This window comes from Oncorhynchus nerka, linkage group LG15, assembly GCF_034236695.1.
Source record: "Oncorhynchus nerka isolate Pitt River linkage group LG15, Oner_Uvic_2.0, whole genome shotgun sequence".
NCBI classification, from domain to species: domain Eukaryota; kingdom Metazoa; phylum Chordata; class Actinopteri; order Salmoniformes; family Salmonidae; genus Oncorhynchus; species Oncorhynchus nerka.
In genome coordinates, this window is record NC_088410.1 from 52,122,145 (window position 1) to 52,139,469 (window position 17,325).

A 17,325-nucleotide genomic window follows, 5' to 3' on the forward strand; every position below is an offset into this window, starting at 1 on the left:
TAATCCACACACAGAGACTCACATGCACAAAGCTCTCCCTCGCCCTCCATTTGCCAAATCTGACCATAATTCTATCCTCCTGATGCCTGCATACAAGCAAAATCCAAGCAGGAAGCACCAGTGACTCAGTCAATACAAAAGTGGTCAGGTGAAGCAGATGCTAAGCTTCAGGACTGTGTTGCTAGCACAGAGTGGAATATGTTCCGGGATTCTTCTGATGGCATTGAGGACATCAGTCGCTGGCTTCATCAATAAGTGCATCGATGACATCGTCCCCACAGTGACTGTACGTACATACCAGAAGCCATGGATTACAGGCAACATCAGCACTGAGCTAATGGGTAGTGCTGCCGTTTTCAAGGAATGGGACTCGGAAGCTTATAAGAAATCCCGTTGTGCCCTCCGATGAACCATCAAACAGGCAAATTGTCAATACAGGACTAAGATTGAATCGTACTACACCGGCTCCGAAGCTCGTCGGATGTGGCAAGTCTTGCAAACTATTACAGACTACAAAGGGAAGCACAGCCGAGAGTTGCCCAGTGTCACAAGCCTACTGGACGAGCTAAATGACTTCTATGCTCACTTCAAGGTAAGTAACACTGGAACATGCATGAGAGCATCAGCTGTTCCGAACAACTGTGTGATCACGCTCTCCGCAGTCAATGTTAGACAGGTCAACATTCAGGTCAACAGACGTGTACTCCGAGCATGCGCTGACCAACTGGCAAGTGTCTTCACTGACATTTTCAACCTCTCCCTGTCTAAGTTTGTAATAACAACATGATTCAAGCAGACCACCATAGTCCCTGTGCCCAAGAACACTAAGGTAACCTGCCTAAATGACTACCGACCCGTAGCACTCACGTCTGTTGCCATGAAGTGCTCACATCAACACCATTTTCCCAGAAACCCTAGATCCACTCCAATTTGCATACCGGCCCAACAGATCCACAGATGATGCAATCTCTATTGCACTCCACACTACCCTTTCACACCTGGACAAAAGGAACACCTATGTGAGAATGCTATTCATTGACTACAGCTCAGTGTTCAACACCATGAGTGCCCTCAAAGCTCATCACTAAGCTAAGGACTCTGGGACTAAACACCTCCCTCTGCAACTGGATCCTGGACTTCCTGACGGGCCGCCCCCCAGGTGGTAAGGGTAGGCAACAACACATCCGCCACGCTGATCCTCAACACGGGGGCCCCTCAGGGGTGCGTGCTCAGTCTCCTCCTGTACTCCCTGTTCACTCATGACTGCATGGCCAGGCATCCCTGACAATGATGAGACAACCTATAGGGATGAGGTCGGAGACCTGACCGTGTGGTGCAAAGACAACAACCTCAATGTGATCAAGACAAAGGAGATGATTGTGGCCTACAGAAAAATGAGGACTGAGCACGCCCCCATTCTCATCGACAGGGCTGTGGTGGATCAGGCTGAGAGCATCAAGTTCAAGTTCCACACCAACAAGCTAACATGGTGCAAGCACACCAAGACGGTCATGACGAGGGCACGACAAAACCTATTCCCCCTCAGGGGACTGAAAATATTTGTCATGCGTCCTCAGATCCTCAAAAGGTTCAACAGCTGCACCATCGTGAGCATCCTGAGTGGTTGCATCACTGCCTGGTATGGCAAATGCTTGGCCTCGAACCGCAAGGCACTACAGAGGGTAGGGCATACGGCCCAGTACATCACTGGAGCTAAGCTTCCTGCCACCCATGACCTCTATACAAGGCGGTGTCAGAGGAAGACCCTAAAAATGGTAAACAATTCCAGCCACCCTAGTCATAGACTGTTCTCTCTGCTACAGCACGGCCAGTGGTACTGGAGCGCCAAGTCTAGGTCAAAGAGGCTTCTAATCAGCTTCTACCCCCAAGCCATAAGACTCCTGAACAGCTAATCAAGTGGCTACCCAGACTATTTGCATTGCCCCCCCACTTTTACGCTGCTGCTAACTATCTGTTATTATCTATGCATAGTCACTTTAATAACTCTACCTACACGTACATATTACCTCGACTAACCGGTGCCCCCACACATTGACTCTGTACCTGTACCCCCTGTATATATCCTCTGAATTGTTATTTTGCTGCTGCTCTTTCCTTATTTGTTCATTTTATTTCTTTTTTTTTTTAGGTATTTTTCTTTCAAGCCCTTAACCAACAATGCAGTTTTAAGTAAGCATTTCACTGTAAGGTCTACACCTGTTGTATTCGGCGCTTGTGACAAATACGATTTGATTTTGATTTGATCATTAAAACCACAATAATGATTGGCTTCACTTCTAATAACGGTATAATGAATGCTGATTACAGCCTGTTATCAAAGTGTTCAAAACACAATATGACTACAGTGGAAATGAATAAGCACAAATGAAAACATTGTATTTGTGTTATTGGATGTAACGTATAACATAAAAATGTGGAGACCTTGCCATTATCCCTGCACTATGATATCCTCATTCCATAAAGACTGTGGTTATCTTTTCATTTAACACAGCCCAAACCTCCCACGAGGTCTCAAACTAGTTGAGAGTAGCAACGTCTCAGAAAATGTGTAAATAGTTTTTTCATGAACAATCTGTAATCTCTGGGTTGTAATTTTGTAATTAGTGCACATTGACTGTTCTCAGCAGTGCTAATTGCACTTCTATGGTAATGACTTTTGCTTTAAAGCAGTATGCGTCATCTCGCGAATATGCTTTGAATTTTAAATGTTCCTTTTTACCCTCGCTGTTGAAATGGAAGTATTTTTACAGCCACAATGGAGGTTCTAATTAAGGTAGAAATGACACTGAATCCCATTAATTTAAGCTCCCAGTTTACCAGAAGAAGATTAGATTTGGGAGTTTAGTGGTTAGATTTAAGTCACCCGATACATTTTTCTATTTTCTTTAGGTCACACGTGTACACCTTCTCAGTGTATTTTACTGTAATGCCAATGTACTTTTATAGTTTTTTGTCAACAATGATCAATACATATATTGTTGATCCTAGTCTTAGAGCAATATAGTATTACTCACGCAACACAGTACTTTCTAGCACATTTTGTAATATTACATTTACTCTTAATTTCATGGACTGCCATGTTAACCCTTTGTTCATGGACAGTGTAAGGATCATAAGCATCCACCTCTTTGTTTGGCCAGTAAGGCTGCTTCACCAGGTTAGACCTTTAGACCTTTGTTGCATGGGGGGTTGGTGGCGGGGTGTGGGTGTTTGTCCGTGTCCATATCCACTTGTTGTCCACTGATCCTGCCATTCGTAATCAGATTGGAAAGCAATGATGCCAGGGCTTAGCGTCATATGGTCGATGAAGCATTGGATGTACTTGGCCCAAAGATATTTGTCATCCCCATTCAGCCTCCAAACCCCCACCCAACACAAATAACCATGTTTATTCCACCAAAGAGACGTTTTTACCGTAACACTGATACTGTCAAGAAAAGTTTCTCGACATGTCGGAATTCTTTGTTAGCTCTAATTCTTTTTAAAAAAAACAGGAGCGGGAGGATTGTTCTCAATTTCTCATTTGGCATGTGTTTTGTCTTGAGCGCACCCTGGATGGTTAAATCATCTATTATTAGAAAATCAGTGAGGTCCCTGAGGAGATTTAAAATAGTGAGGATTGAATAATCCTTTTACTGGAGATTTATCTGACTTTAGAGAGACAGCTTTTATGGAGCACAGCATGAAAAACACAATACTGCTTTTTGTTGTTTTTCTTGGCATGCGCTATCTTTAAAAAAAAAATCTGTCAAATCTTTTCAAATAGGTTGATTTCTATTTGTGAACTTTCTACAATGGACATAGTAAATTGAAATGCTATTTATTGTTTATTGTTCTATCGGTAGCTGAATGTTAAACAGTGTAAACAATAGGCGACCAAGGTCAAATACATCAACAAATGAATCTGAAAATATTGATTACACACTTCCAATTTAAGCACAAAATGAGTAATTTTGTTTACAACATACGTTTCTTGACCATAATGTGAAAAACAAGCCCTTGAACAAAACACCAAAAAATGCTCATCTCCTTTTAATCTCAAGCTCCCATTTGCTGTGTTACATCATTGCTTCTCCGCTTTAGCAAAACATTGTTTTTCAGTTAAGGGTATGTTTGTATGCCAACTTTAAATAGAGATTCTTCCCTTTAGGGTCGGAAACATACACAAGATCCATCAAGGATTAATTTATTCAGGTGTTAATGCCCAATAAAATGGAAAATTAAAAGCATACAAAAAGTATGTAATATGTTATTTCCTAAAGTTTAGCATACTTATCATACTTATCCCATTCAACACAATTGAACAAGTCTGTTGATGGAAAAAAATAAGCAATGTGTAAAAACAAAAAGAATCTAATCTCGATCAGTTATATCGTTTCAAGGGAAAACGGGAGCGCGGTCTAAGGCACTAACGTGTGTATATACACCAGTCTAAAGTTTGGACACACCTACTCATTCAAGGGTTTTTGTTTATTTGTACTATTTTCTACACTATAGAATAATAGTGAAGACATGAAAACTATGAAATAACACATATGGAATCTTGTAGTAGCCAAAAAAGTGTTACAAAAATCAAAATATAGTTTATATTTGAGATTCTTCAAAGTAGCCATCCTGTGACTTGATGACAGCTTTGCACACTCTTGGCATTCTCTCAATCAGCATCATGACGTAGTCACCTGAAATGCATTTCAATTAACAGGTGTGCCTTGTTAAAAGTGAATTAGTGGAATTTCTTTCTTAATGCGTTTGTGCCAGTCAGCTGTGGTGTGACAAGGTCGGTGTGGTATACAGAAGATAGCCCTATTTGGTATAAGACCAAGTCCATATTATGGCAGGAACAGCTCAAATAAACAGTCCATCATTACTTTAAGACATGAAGGTCAGTGAATTCGGAGAATTTCAAGAACTTTGAAAGTTACTTCAAGTGCAGTCGCAAAAACCATCAAGCGCTATGATGAAACTGTCTCTCATGAAGACCATCATAGGAAAGGAAGACCCAGAGATATCTCTGCTGCAATGACAGGTGTGTCCTATTACTAATTATGATTTCCCTTTAAGAGAGGTGTATTTTCTGTTTCCCTTTGCAGTAGCTTGGTTTTGGTTCCCTGTGTGTTTGTCCCAGAGTGTGTTTACTAGTCCTAGTGTTTGTTGTTTTTCCAGTATCGCTATTATCCTTATGTTTTTATGTTCATTCCAAATCATTAATTCCTCGTCTGGTCCATTTTCTACACCTGGGTTCATCATCAGCCCCTCGCATTTTGTTTCCAACCGCTGTGTGTTTGTCAGACGCAGAGTAGGTGAACGGATGATATCCACATGTGTGGTTCCCACTGTGAAGAATGGAGCAGGCGGTGTGATGGTGCTTTTCTGGTGACACTGTCTGTGATTAATTTAGAATTCAAAACACACATGCTACCACAGCATTCTGCAGCGATACGTCATCCCATCTGGTTTGTGCTTAGTGGGACTATCATTTGTTTTTCAACCAGACAATGACCCTACACACCTCCAGGCTGTGTAAGGGCTATTTGACCAAGAAGGAGAGTGATGGAGTGCTGCATCAGATGACCTGGCCTTCACATTCAGCCGACCTCAACCCAAATTGAGATACTTTTGGATGTGTTGGACCGCAGGGTGAAGGAAAAGCAGCCAACAAGTGCTCAGGATATGTGGAAACTCCTTCACGACTGTTGGAAAAGCATTCCAGGTGAAGCTGGTTGAGAGAATGCCAAGCGTGTGCAAAGCTATCATCAAGATAAAGGGTGGCTATTTGAAGAATCTCAAATATATATTTTTTGATATAACAATTTTTGGTTAAAACGTGATTCCATATGTCTTATTTCATAGTTTTTATGTCTTCACTATTATTATTTCAATGTAGAAAATAGTAAAAATAAAGACAAACCCTTGAATGAGTAGATGTTCTAAAACGTTTGACCGGTATTGTGTGTATGTGTGTGTATATAAACTGCTCAAAAAAATAAAAGGAACACTAAAATAACACATCCTAGATCTGAATGAATGAAATATTCTCATTAAATGCTTTTTTAGTTGAATGTGCTGACAACAAAATCACAAAAATTATCAATGGAAATCAAATGTATCAACCCATGGAGGTCTGGATTTGGAGTGACACTCAAAATTAAAGTGGAAAACCACAGTACAGGCTGATCCAACTTTGATGTAATGTCCTTAAAACATGTCAAAATGAGGCTCAGTAGTGTGTGTGGCCTCCACGGCCTGTATGACCTCCCTACAACGCCTGGGCATGCTCCTGATGAGGTGGCGGATGGTCTCCTGAGGGATCTCCTCTTGGACTAAAGCATCCGCCAACTCCTGGACAGTCTGTGGTGAAACGTGGCGTTGGTGGATGGAGCGAGACATGATGTGCTCAATTGGATTCAGGTCTGGGGAACGGGCGGGCCAGTCCATAGCATCAATGCCTTCCTCTTGCAGGAACTGTTGACACACTCCAGCCACATGAGGTCTAGCATTGTCTTGCATTAGGAGGAACCCAGGGCCAACCGCACCAGTATATGGTCTCACAAGGGGTCTGAGGATCTCATCTCGGTACCTAATGGCAGTCAGGCTACCTCTGGCGAGCACATGGAGGGCTGTGTGGCCCCCCAAAGAAATGCCACCCCACACCATGACTGACCCACCTCCAAACCGGTCATGCTGGAGGATGTTGCAGGCAGCAAAACGTTCTCCACGGCGTCTCCAGACTCTGTCACGTCTGTCACATGCTCAGTGTGAACCTGCTTTCATCTGTGAAGAGCACAGGGCGCCAGTGGCGAATTTGCCAATCTTGGTGTTCTCTGGCAAATGCCAAACGTCCTGCACGGTGTTGGGCTGTAAGCACAACCCCCACCTGTGGACGTCGGGCCCTCATACCACCCTCATGGAGTCTGTTTCTGACCGTTTGAGCCAACACATGCACGTTTGTGGCCTGCTGGAGGTCATTTTGCATGGCTCTGGCAGTGCTCCTCCTGCTTCTCCTTGCACAAAGGCGGAGGTAGCGGTCCTGCTGCAGGGTTGTTGCCCTCCTACGGCCTCCTCCACATCTCCTGATGTACTGGCCTGTCTCCTGGTAGCGCCTCCATGCTCTGGACATTACGCTGACAGACACAGCAAACCTTCTTGCCACAGCTCGCATTGATCTGCCATCCTGGATGAGCTGCACTACCTGAGCCACTTGTGTGGGTTGTAGACTCCGTTTCATGCTACCACTAGAGTGAAAGCACCGCCAGCATTCAAAAGTGACCAAAACATCATCCAGGAAGCATAGGAACTGAGAAGTGGTCTGTGGTTACCACCTGCAGAACCATTCCTTTATTGGGGGTGTCTTGCTAATTGCCTATAATTTCCACCTGTTGTCTATTCCATTTGTACAACAGAATGTGAAATGTATTGTCAATCAGTGTTGCTTCCTAAGTGGACAGTTTGATTTCACAGAAGTGTGATTGACTTGGAGTTACATTGTGTTGTTTAAGTGTTCCCTTTATTTTTTTGAGCAGTGTGTGTGTATATATATATATATATTTAACACACATGACAAGAACATTGTTTGCCTAATAGAGTCAGTCAGTCAATCAGGCTGGTGTCTATGTGTATGTGTGATATGGGGCTTAAGCTACTGACCCGGAAGCTAGGCTGTCTCACTCCTCCCAATCTTTTGAGGGGGAGGGTAGACAATGAGCCTGTCGTAGCAGATTGAAGCAATGTCCCCACGCTCTCTGGCAGCTTTCATGGCTGGGATAAGTTCTTTGCACGTCGTGCGAACAGCATCCAAGTAGTCCTTGATAAGGAAAATATTGGTTCCTCAAGTTCTTAGTTCGCTCAGCAACAGCCATTTTGTCCTTAAACCTTAGGAACTGGATCACTGGTGATCCATCGGCAGCTTCTCAGAGATCATTTTTCTTTCTCCTCAGACTCTGCCCAGTTCTCCTGTGAAGACTGGTATGCCATCCACAACGATGGTCTTCCTCCTCAATTGTCCCTTTAGATAATCTGTAATAATGATTGAAAGACAGTGCTGATATCATCTCGCGTGTGCTTACAGTTTGTTATCATCATGCTGCAAGAGTTTTTCAGGACATCACTTCTCCCTGGGAGAACTGCTAACTGTCTTTAAGGTCCTGGACCTATCTGGTCAGATCGTTCATTCTCATGTTAGTTGAGTCCATCGGTATAATTGAGTCCAAAGCTCTTGAAGCTATTTTCCGGTTGTTGAAACAACTACCTCTACAATCCTTTTTTGTTCATTTGAAAGATCATTCACCTGTGATAAACACTGTCCTCTCCTTTACTCCCACTGGCTTTAGCCTTGGATGACATGGTAGCAACTTAGTCTAATGCTGGTATTCCACCTATTTCCAGACAGGGCAGGTCGCAGGACAGATGGAAACAGCAACAAACAGCAGGTATTTAAACCGCCACAAGCCAGGAACGATCCGCCTTCCCAGCCACAAGGGCTAACTGCTTTGCAGGCTGTGTTCAAGCTTTCAAGGAAACCTCGCTAGCTTCATAGCTAACTTGCAGCTAGGCTAGCTGCTACACCAGCAGCTCTTCAGACTTTGGTTGCCATGTTCCCTGGACAGTTACGGTAGTTATCGCGAGTGATTCAGGTCTAAATTAAGCCTATTGATACCACTCACTAAATTACGTAAAGTCTTACTAGCACCATTAAAGATAATGTCAGGAATTAACATGGACTGGAGACTAAGGCTTCAAACAGCCGATGCGTTTGTTATCCTCGCTACCAGCTTAATGAAACATGCCACTCAGACACTCTGTAGACAGGAAGTTAAATTGAGTTTTGATGCATGTGTTACAGTGGCATATATCGCTTTGATGAAGCCTTTATTCCTGCCTCCAGCACAGACACACAGACACACACACACACAGATGGACTTATAAGATGCAGTAAGGCAGATGTAATAGTGTTTCATTTTTAAGGTAATTTGATATGCTCTCACCAGGCAAGGCAGGCTAATCAAGGCCTGTTTAAAATCACCAATCCCAAAATTATTTCAATGTTTTAACTCTGCATATGTGCACAAGGTATTACATTTACATTTAAGTCATTTAGCAGACGCTCTTATCCAGAGCGACTTACAAATTGGTGCGTTCACCTTAAGACATCCAGTGGAACAGCCACTTTACAATAGTGCATCTAAATCTTTTAAGGGGGGTGAGAAGGATTACTTTATCCTATCCTAGGTATTCCTGAAAGAGGTGGGGTTTCAGGTGTCTCCGGAAGGTGGTGATTGACTCCGCTGTCCTGGCGTCGTGAGGGAGTTTGTTCCACCATTGGGGGGCCAGAGCAGCGAACAGTTTTGACTGGGCTGCGCGGGAACTGTACTTCCTCAGTGGTAGGGAGGCGAGCAGGCCAGAGGTGGATGAACACAGTGCCCTTGTTTGGGTGTAGGGCCTGATCAGAGCCTGGAGGTACTGAGGTGCCGTTCTCCTCACAGCTCCGTAGGCAAGCACCATGGTCTTGTAGCGGATGCGAGCTTCAACTGGAAGCCAGTGGAGAGAGCGGAGGAGCGGGGTGACGTGAGAGAACTTGGGAAGGTTGAACACCAGACGGGCTGCGGCGTTCTGGATGAGTTGTAGGGGTTTAATGGCACAGGCAGGGAGCCCAGCCAACAGCGAGTTGCAGTAATCCAGACGGGAGATGACAAGTGCCTGGATTAGGACCTGCGCTGCTTCCTGTGTGAGGCAGGGTCGTACTCTGCGGATGTTGTAGAGCATGAACCTACAAGAACGGGCCACTGCCTTGATGTTAGTTGAGAACGACAGGGTGTTGTCCAGGATCACGCCAAGGTTCTTAGCGCTCTGGGAGGAGGACACAATGGAGTTGTCAACCGTGATGGCGAGATCATGGAACGGGCATGGCATGTATGTAGGTATGGCGGCACACAACACCTATTTATGAAAACCCTCATGTAACGAGTATGGATTGTGTGCTTTCATCTTGGTCCATTATCATATTCCACATTTAAATGATGAAGTGGACACTGTCACTTCATAATTTCATCGGAGAATGACAAGACTAATATCTCTGAATTACATCTTGAACCAATTCTTCCAAATGGGACACAAACTACACTGAGCTCCAAAAGTATTGGGACAGTGACAGTTTGTTTTGGCTTACTACCCCATGAATATCAACCCCCCCCAAAAAAAACCCAACAACAGTATAGCATCCCCTGTTTTTGTGATGGTGAGAGATAAGCATGTCTTGGGGGTGTGATATTTGTGCGTCTGTAACTTTCTCACTCATCATTATTGACGGTTCATTCAGGACTATCCGTTATCATGGTAGCATCCACATTATTGTAGAGGCCTTTACAAACATATTATATTCTTATTTACAATAAAAGTGACTCCAAAATGACACAATACATTATATGCCAATCATTTCTATTGGGAACAAAACAAATCTAAAACACAACCAAAGCAAACAGCAAATGCATCTAACAAGTTTGTAGAGTTACAAGCTTGGTGTAATCAATGCGTGCTAGGGATATGGGACCAAATACTAACCTTTTGACTACTTTAATACACATACACATCTTTCCATGACATAGACTGACTAGGTGAAAGCTATGATCCCTTACTGATGTCACATGTTAAACCACTTCAATCTGTGTAGTTAAAGGGGAGGAGACCGGTTAAAGAAGGATTTTTAAGTCTTGAGACAGGGAATGTGTGTGTGTGCCATTGAGGGTGAATGGGCAAGACAAAATATTTAAGTGTCTTTTAACGGGGTATAGCAGCAGATGCCAGGTGCACCGATTTGAGTCTGCCAAGAACTGCAACGGTTTTTCACGCTCAACAGTTTTCTGTATGTATCAAGAAGGGTCCACCACTGAAAGAACATCCAGACAACTTTTCACAACTGTGGGAAGCATTGGAGTCAACATGGGCCAGAATTCCTGTGGAACGCTTTTGGCATCTTGAGTCCATGCCCCAATGAATTGAGGCTGTGCAACTCAATATTAGGAAGCTGTTCCTAATGTTTGTACACTCAATGTAAGTGAATTTGTCATAATACTTTTGGTCCCCTAAAATGTACAAAAAGTGCAGTCATTTTTAAATGATATAGATTACATTTCGATTGTCATTTTTTATTTTAATCTGCACTTTAACCTCATAGTATCATCCAAAGTGCTGGAGTACAGAGCCAAAACAGCAACAAATGTGACACTGTCCCAATACTTTTGGAGCCCACTGTATTTAGTTGCATTAGAATAACACATCCTCATTAAAGCTTGCAATGTGTCAAATAGTCCAGTTCCCATCCCTCTAGCTCACCATCACTCTATCCCGCCATCTGCCCTGTTGAGGTAGCTAAAGCCGGTATCGTTCCAGACCAGCACATTTTTCTTATCTGCCCTGACGATTTATTGTGGAGTGGGAGTGTTTAATGCAAACGTGTGTTTGAAGTTGGACTAAATGGACTTTTAACAGGGCTATTACCATGAATTTTCTCCAGGCTGGAAGGTATATCACTCATTAGACTGCCATAAATGAATATCAAATCAAAGGGAGTGAGGATTGATCCCTGAGGAGGTTTCCATCGACTTCAACCGCTTGCTCCACCAGTCCTAGGGTTAAGCCACCTATGCGCTCTTCCTCCTTTAACATTTAGATGAGTTACCACTTTCAAAGAACTCACTCGATACTGTTTGTGTCCAGCACGTACACGGTGTGTGTCTGTGTCAACACGTGTGCAAAACGTAAACCGCGCTCAATGAAGTGTGAGGAGTGTGCTGAAAATGACTGACACGTTCGCATGGTCAGTAAATTGTTTTCTGAAGGAGTGAATGCTGCTAGATTGGGCCTTCTTCCATCTGCTTTCTTGCCTTTGGCTGCCTGCCTGTCTGTCAAGTGCTGGAGAAATTGGAAATTGGAGTAGTGTTGTAAATAATTATTTTGCTTGGTGTGTGTGTGACACTCTTTGGATGATTGGAGTGTGCCGTTGTTAATGCGCTGTAACGTCTTGGATACTACGCTACATCGTTGAATGGTTAAATTGTTCTCAGACCATGGTGTTGTGCACCAAGTGGGTGATCACAGTGGTGTGCGTGTGGGTGTGTGCATGTCATGCACATACAGTATGTGTGTGTTTTTAGTGCTCAAACTTGCTCTCATACTTTGCTTTAACATTCCCTCACACCTGTGTGTGTCTTTCCTTTCCTCCAGTTCCTGGCTCTGTTCCTTTGGAATCCATCCAGACCGGACCGTACGAGGAGAAGATCTTCATGCAGTGGAAGGCACCTAACGAGACCAATGGCGTCATCACGCTCTACGAGGTGAGTCTCATCGACACAGCCAACACAGGTCATCATGGCAGCTGCTAACAGGGTTATTTTCTCACTTCCTCAGCACACGGGAAATATGCTCAGAATTATATCCTCAACTTGCACAACACAACCTATTTTTCTCATATTTCACACTTTGTCTTACTCATAGTTCCCAGCTCTCAATTACATTTTTTTCACAAATTAAGAAGCTTAACTTTAAGCAGGATCGGTCCTGGTCGGTCCTTGGATGGGAGACCAGATGCTGCTGGAAGTGGTGTTGGCAGGTCAGAAGGGGGCACTCTTGGTCTAAGAAGATTCCAGTGCCCCAGGGCAGTAAAGGGAACATTGCCCTGCCGAGGGTGTTGCCTTTCATATGGGAAATTACATGAATTTCCTGACTCCTCACCTCTCCACCATGCTAGCTGATGTGTGGTGAGTCTTCAGGCTCAAAAATGGTTGCTGTGCATCACCCAAGTGGGTGCCATACATTGATGGTGGTAGAGGTGAGTTCCCCCCTTACTTAAAGCTGTTTGAGCACCTAGGTGGAAAAGCGCTAAATAAATACAATCAATAATTATTATTATTAATCTGGCAGTCATTAAAATACATTATATACACAAAAGTATGTGGAAACCCCTTCAAATTAGTGGATTCAGCTATTTCAGCCACACCCGTTGCTGACAGGTGTATAAAATCTAGCACACAGCCATGCAATCCTCATAGACAGACATTGGCAGTAGAATGGCCTTACTGAAGAACTTAGTGACTTTCAATGTGGCACCATCATAGGATGCCAATTTTCCAACATGTTAGTTCGTCAAATTTCTATCCTGCTAGAGCTGCCCCGGTCAACTGTTAGTGCTGATATTGTGAAGTGGAAACCTCTAGGGAGTGATGACTCACACTTCACCATCTGGCAGCCCAACAGACAAATCTGTGTTCAGTAGATGCCAGGAGAACGCGATCTGCCCAAATGCAAAGTGCCGACTGTAAAATTTGGTGGAAGCGGAATAATGGTCTGGGGCTGTTTTTTTATGGTGTCAAGGAGCTGCAGAGAAAAGGCACCATAAAAGTCTTATGATGAGTGGAGTCCTTTTTGAACCATTGTTTAGAAAGGTAGACTTGTCATTCATTTCGAAGTAGACTCTGCAGTCTATGGACAGTCCACACTAATTAAGTATTGATCTGCTGTTACATTTCTTTCTATATGAGATCGTATAACTTTGTTAAAATCAAATCAAATGACCTTGGTGGTCCATTAAATGCATGTTTGTGTGAGTGAAGGGGCGAGGGACGGACAAAAGGCTCCTTCTACATTTTATTCTGTGTGTCTGAATCTGGGCCGACTTTCAATTTACAAGTAGCTTTTGTTTCCGAGCCAGCATCATTAATATGAAATTATCCTTTTGCCGTCTCGTCCATAACAGGATTGTCCGAATATAAAAAAAAAAAATTAAGTCCAGTACAATGCGTTCCCATTTGGTGTAATTGCCTATAATTACCACTATTGATTGGATTAAAAGCCTCCGATGGAATCATCTGGGAGATCTGAGGATCCAAAGGACTCTTCTCTCGCTTTTAGGCCACGGGCAAATTAGATTAGGGACAATATCCTCAAATGGGAAAATAAAGGAGGCGGGAGAGGATGTGGCGAGGTGGGCAGAGGGTGGTGGGGGGCTGAAACCTTTTGGTGATGGTAAACACACTAATATGCATAGAGACGTGACACTGTTCATAAAGGCCTGTAATTGTAGCAATCTAATATGAACCAACAAACGGGTTCAAATGCAAATTAATTACTTAAAAATCATCAATGTGATTTTTTTGGATTTTTGTTTTAGATTCCATCTCTCACAGTTGAAGTGTACCTATGATAAAAAAAATGACAGACCTCTACATGCTTTGTAAGTAGGAAAGCCTGCAAAATTGGCAGTGTATCAAATACTTGTTCTCCCCACTGTAAGTGTGTTTGTGTGTGATGGAATGTATAGCCATTATGGACATTATGTGGATACAATATTTAGTATATCTGTAGAATACGTAGGATAGAACAGTATACAGTGCATTCGGAAAGTATTCAGACTTTACTTTTTCTACATGTTGTTCTACAATGGATAAAAAAAAAAATCCCCTCATCAATCTACACACAATACCCCGTGATGACAAAGCAAAAACGTTTTTTTTTTAGAAATGTTTGCTAATTTATAACACTTAAATATCACATTTACATAAGTATTCAGACCCTTTTCTCAGTACTTTGTTGAAACACCTTTGGCAGCAATTACAGCCTCGAGTCTTCTTGAGTGCGACGCTACAAGCTTGGCACACCTGTATTAGGGGAGGTTCTCCCATTCTTCTCTGCAGATCCCCTCAAGCTCTGTCAGGTTGGATGGGGAGCGTTGCTGCACAGCTATTTTCAGGTCTCTCCAGAGATGCTCGATTCGGTTCAAGTCCGGGCTCTGGCTGGTGACACTCAAGGACATTCAGAAAGACACCGGTTGGAGCTAAGCACAGGCAAAAACCTAGAGGAAAAACTTCTTCCGTCTGCTTTACAACAGACACTGGGAGAGGAAGTCACTGTTCAGCAGGACTATAACCGACAACACATGCCAAATCTACACTGAAGTTGCTTACCAACAAGACAGTGAATGTTCCTGAGTGGCCAAAGCAGAGAGTTTTGGTTTAATAAATCAGTTTAAAAATCTATGGCAAGATTTGAAAATTGCTGTCTTGTCATGATCCCCATCATCTGGACAGAGCTTGAAGAATTCTGAAAAGAATAAACGTCTAATATTGCACAATCCAAGTGTGTCATGCTCTTAGATTTACACAAGAAAACTCACCATTGCAATCGCTGCCAATGGTGTTTCTAGCATGTATTGACTCTGAATACTTAACTAAAAAATAGTTGTTGCTTAAGTATTCAGTTATTTCATTTCTATCAATCTGAAAAAAAAGATTCCATTATAATATTTTGTGTAGATTGTTGACAAAAAAAATGTCATCCAACTTTGTAGCAATAAAATGTGAAGTAATCCAAGGGGTATGAATACTTTCGCAAGGCACTGTATCTTCACCAATAATGAGTTTTGAAGTACTTTCTGAATTCCTGTTCAGAAGAGTGCAGGAAAAGTTGACAATAATAACGATTGTTTATTCCGCATAAGGAAACATGCACAGCTGAGGAACATGCTTCCTGAGAGTACAATTTTTCATATCGCAAGAAAATATACTTAAATATACTTTTAAAGAGGTATATTTAATTTAAATGTGCACAATATAGTTAAAGTAAACTTTAAAAAATGCATATGCAAAGTTTGCATATTCCCCAGCATCCTTTTCTGCAGCTGAAGTTTTGATTTATAATAGGATATTGTTCCTCATATGTAGCTTCTTAAAATGTTTGATGTTCATTTTCAAACTGAATAATGTTGTACTTTTAATTACACATTACATATTAAACATTTACCACCGTATTCTGAACCACTAAAATGTAAAATTCCACTGGTGCACAGTTCTCCAAAGCATTATTTACAGCAGCAACAACTGCTGTAAATAACTTGTTCAAATTGGTTGAGAAGATTCCTTGGTCAATGAAGGTAACCTTTACATGGCAAATTATATTAGCTACAGTGGTTAATGATTAGAAGTGTACATGTAAAATTATACTTAAATCACATTATAAATATACTTTTTTTGCAAAGAAAATACAGGAATTGTAATTCAAATGACCATTTTTGTATTTTTCTAATTTATGAGAAATATACATAATGTACTTCAGGTGTATTCAAAGTATATTTATTTTGCTCTTTATCTAATATACAAAGAATATACTTATTTACAAGAAATTTCCCAATTTAGATCATGTTATATGTATTTAATATACTTAAACACTAATAAAATACAAATAAGATTGACATGAAATACATTTAAAATGTTTATATACTTAAGTATATTTACAGTGCCTTGCAAAAGTATTCATACCTGTAATTTAAATGGAATTTTATTTGGATTTCATGTAATGGACATACACAAAATAGACCAAATTGGTGAAGTGAATTTTTTTTTTAAAGTATTTGTTTAAAAACAAACAAAAAAACGGAAAAGTGGTATGTGCATACGTATTCACCTCCTTTGCTATGAAGCCCCTAAATAAGATGTGGTGCAACAAAATTACCTTCAGAAGTCACATAATTAGATTGCACACAGGTGGACTTTATTTAAGTGTCACATGATCTGTCACATGATCTCAGTATATATACACCTGTTCTGAAAGGCCCCAGAGTCTACAACACCACTAAGCAAGGGGCACCACCAAGCAAACGGCACCATGAAGACTACAGAGTTCTCCAAACAGGTCAGGTACAAAGTTGTGGAGAAGTACAGATCAGGGTTGGGTTATAAAAAAAATATCAGAAACTTTGAACATCCCACGGAGCACCATTAAATCCATTCTTAAAAATTGAAAGAATATGGCATCACAACAAACCTGCCAAGAGAGGGCTGCCCACCAAAACTCACTGACCATGCAAGTAGGGCATTAATCAGAGAGGCAACAAAGAGACCAAAGATAACCCTGAAGGAGCTGCAAAGCTTCACAGCGGAGATTGGAGTATCTGCCCATTTGGACCACTTTAAACCATACACTTCACAGAGTTGGGCTTTACAGAAGAGTGTCCAGAAAAAAAAACATTGCTTAAAGAACAAAATAAGCAAAAACATTTGGTGTTGCTAAAAGACATGTGGGAGACTCCCCAAACATATGGAAGAAGGTACTCTGGTCAGATGAGACTAAAATGTAGCTTTTTGGCCATCAAGGAAAACGCTATGTCTGTCACAAACCCAACACCTCTCATCACCCCGAGAACAACATCCCCACAATGAAGCATGGTGGTGGTATCATCATGCTGTGAGGATGTTTTTCATCGACAGGGACTGGGAAACTGGTCAGAATTGAAGGAATGATGGATGGTGCTAAATACAGGGA

General features: G+C 42.0%; 1 protein-coding gene across 3 annotated transcripts in view; it reads left to right on the forward strand.

Annotated features, from left to right (window-relative positions):
- The window catches only part of ptprt (protein tyrosine phosphatase receptor type T), a 413,934-nt gene that overhangs the window by 237,139 nt on the left and 159,470 nt on the right, over window positions 1-17,325 (forward strand). For all 3 annotated transcript variants that reach the window (XM_029682684.2, XM_065001673.1, XM_065001674.1), the window contains exon 9: window positions 12,238-12,347. In XM_029682684.2, coding sequence (XP_029538544.2) covers window positions 12,238-12,347 — 110 coding nt within the window. The remainder of the gene's footprint in view (window positions 1-12,237; window positions 12,348-17,325) is intronic.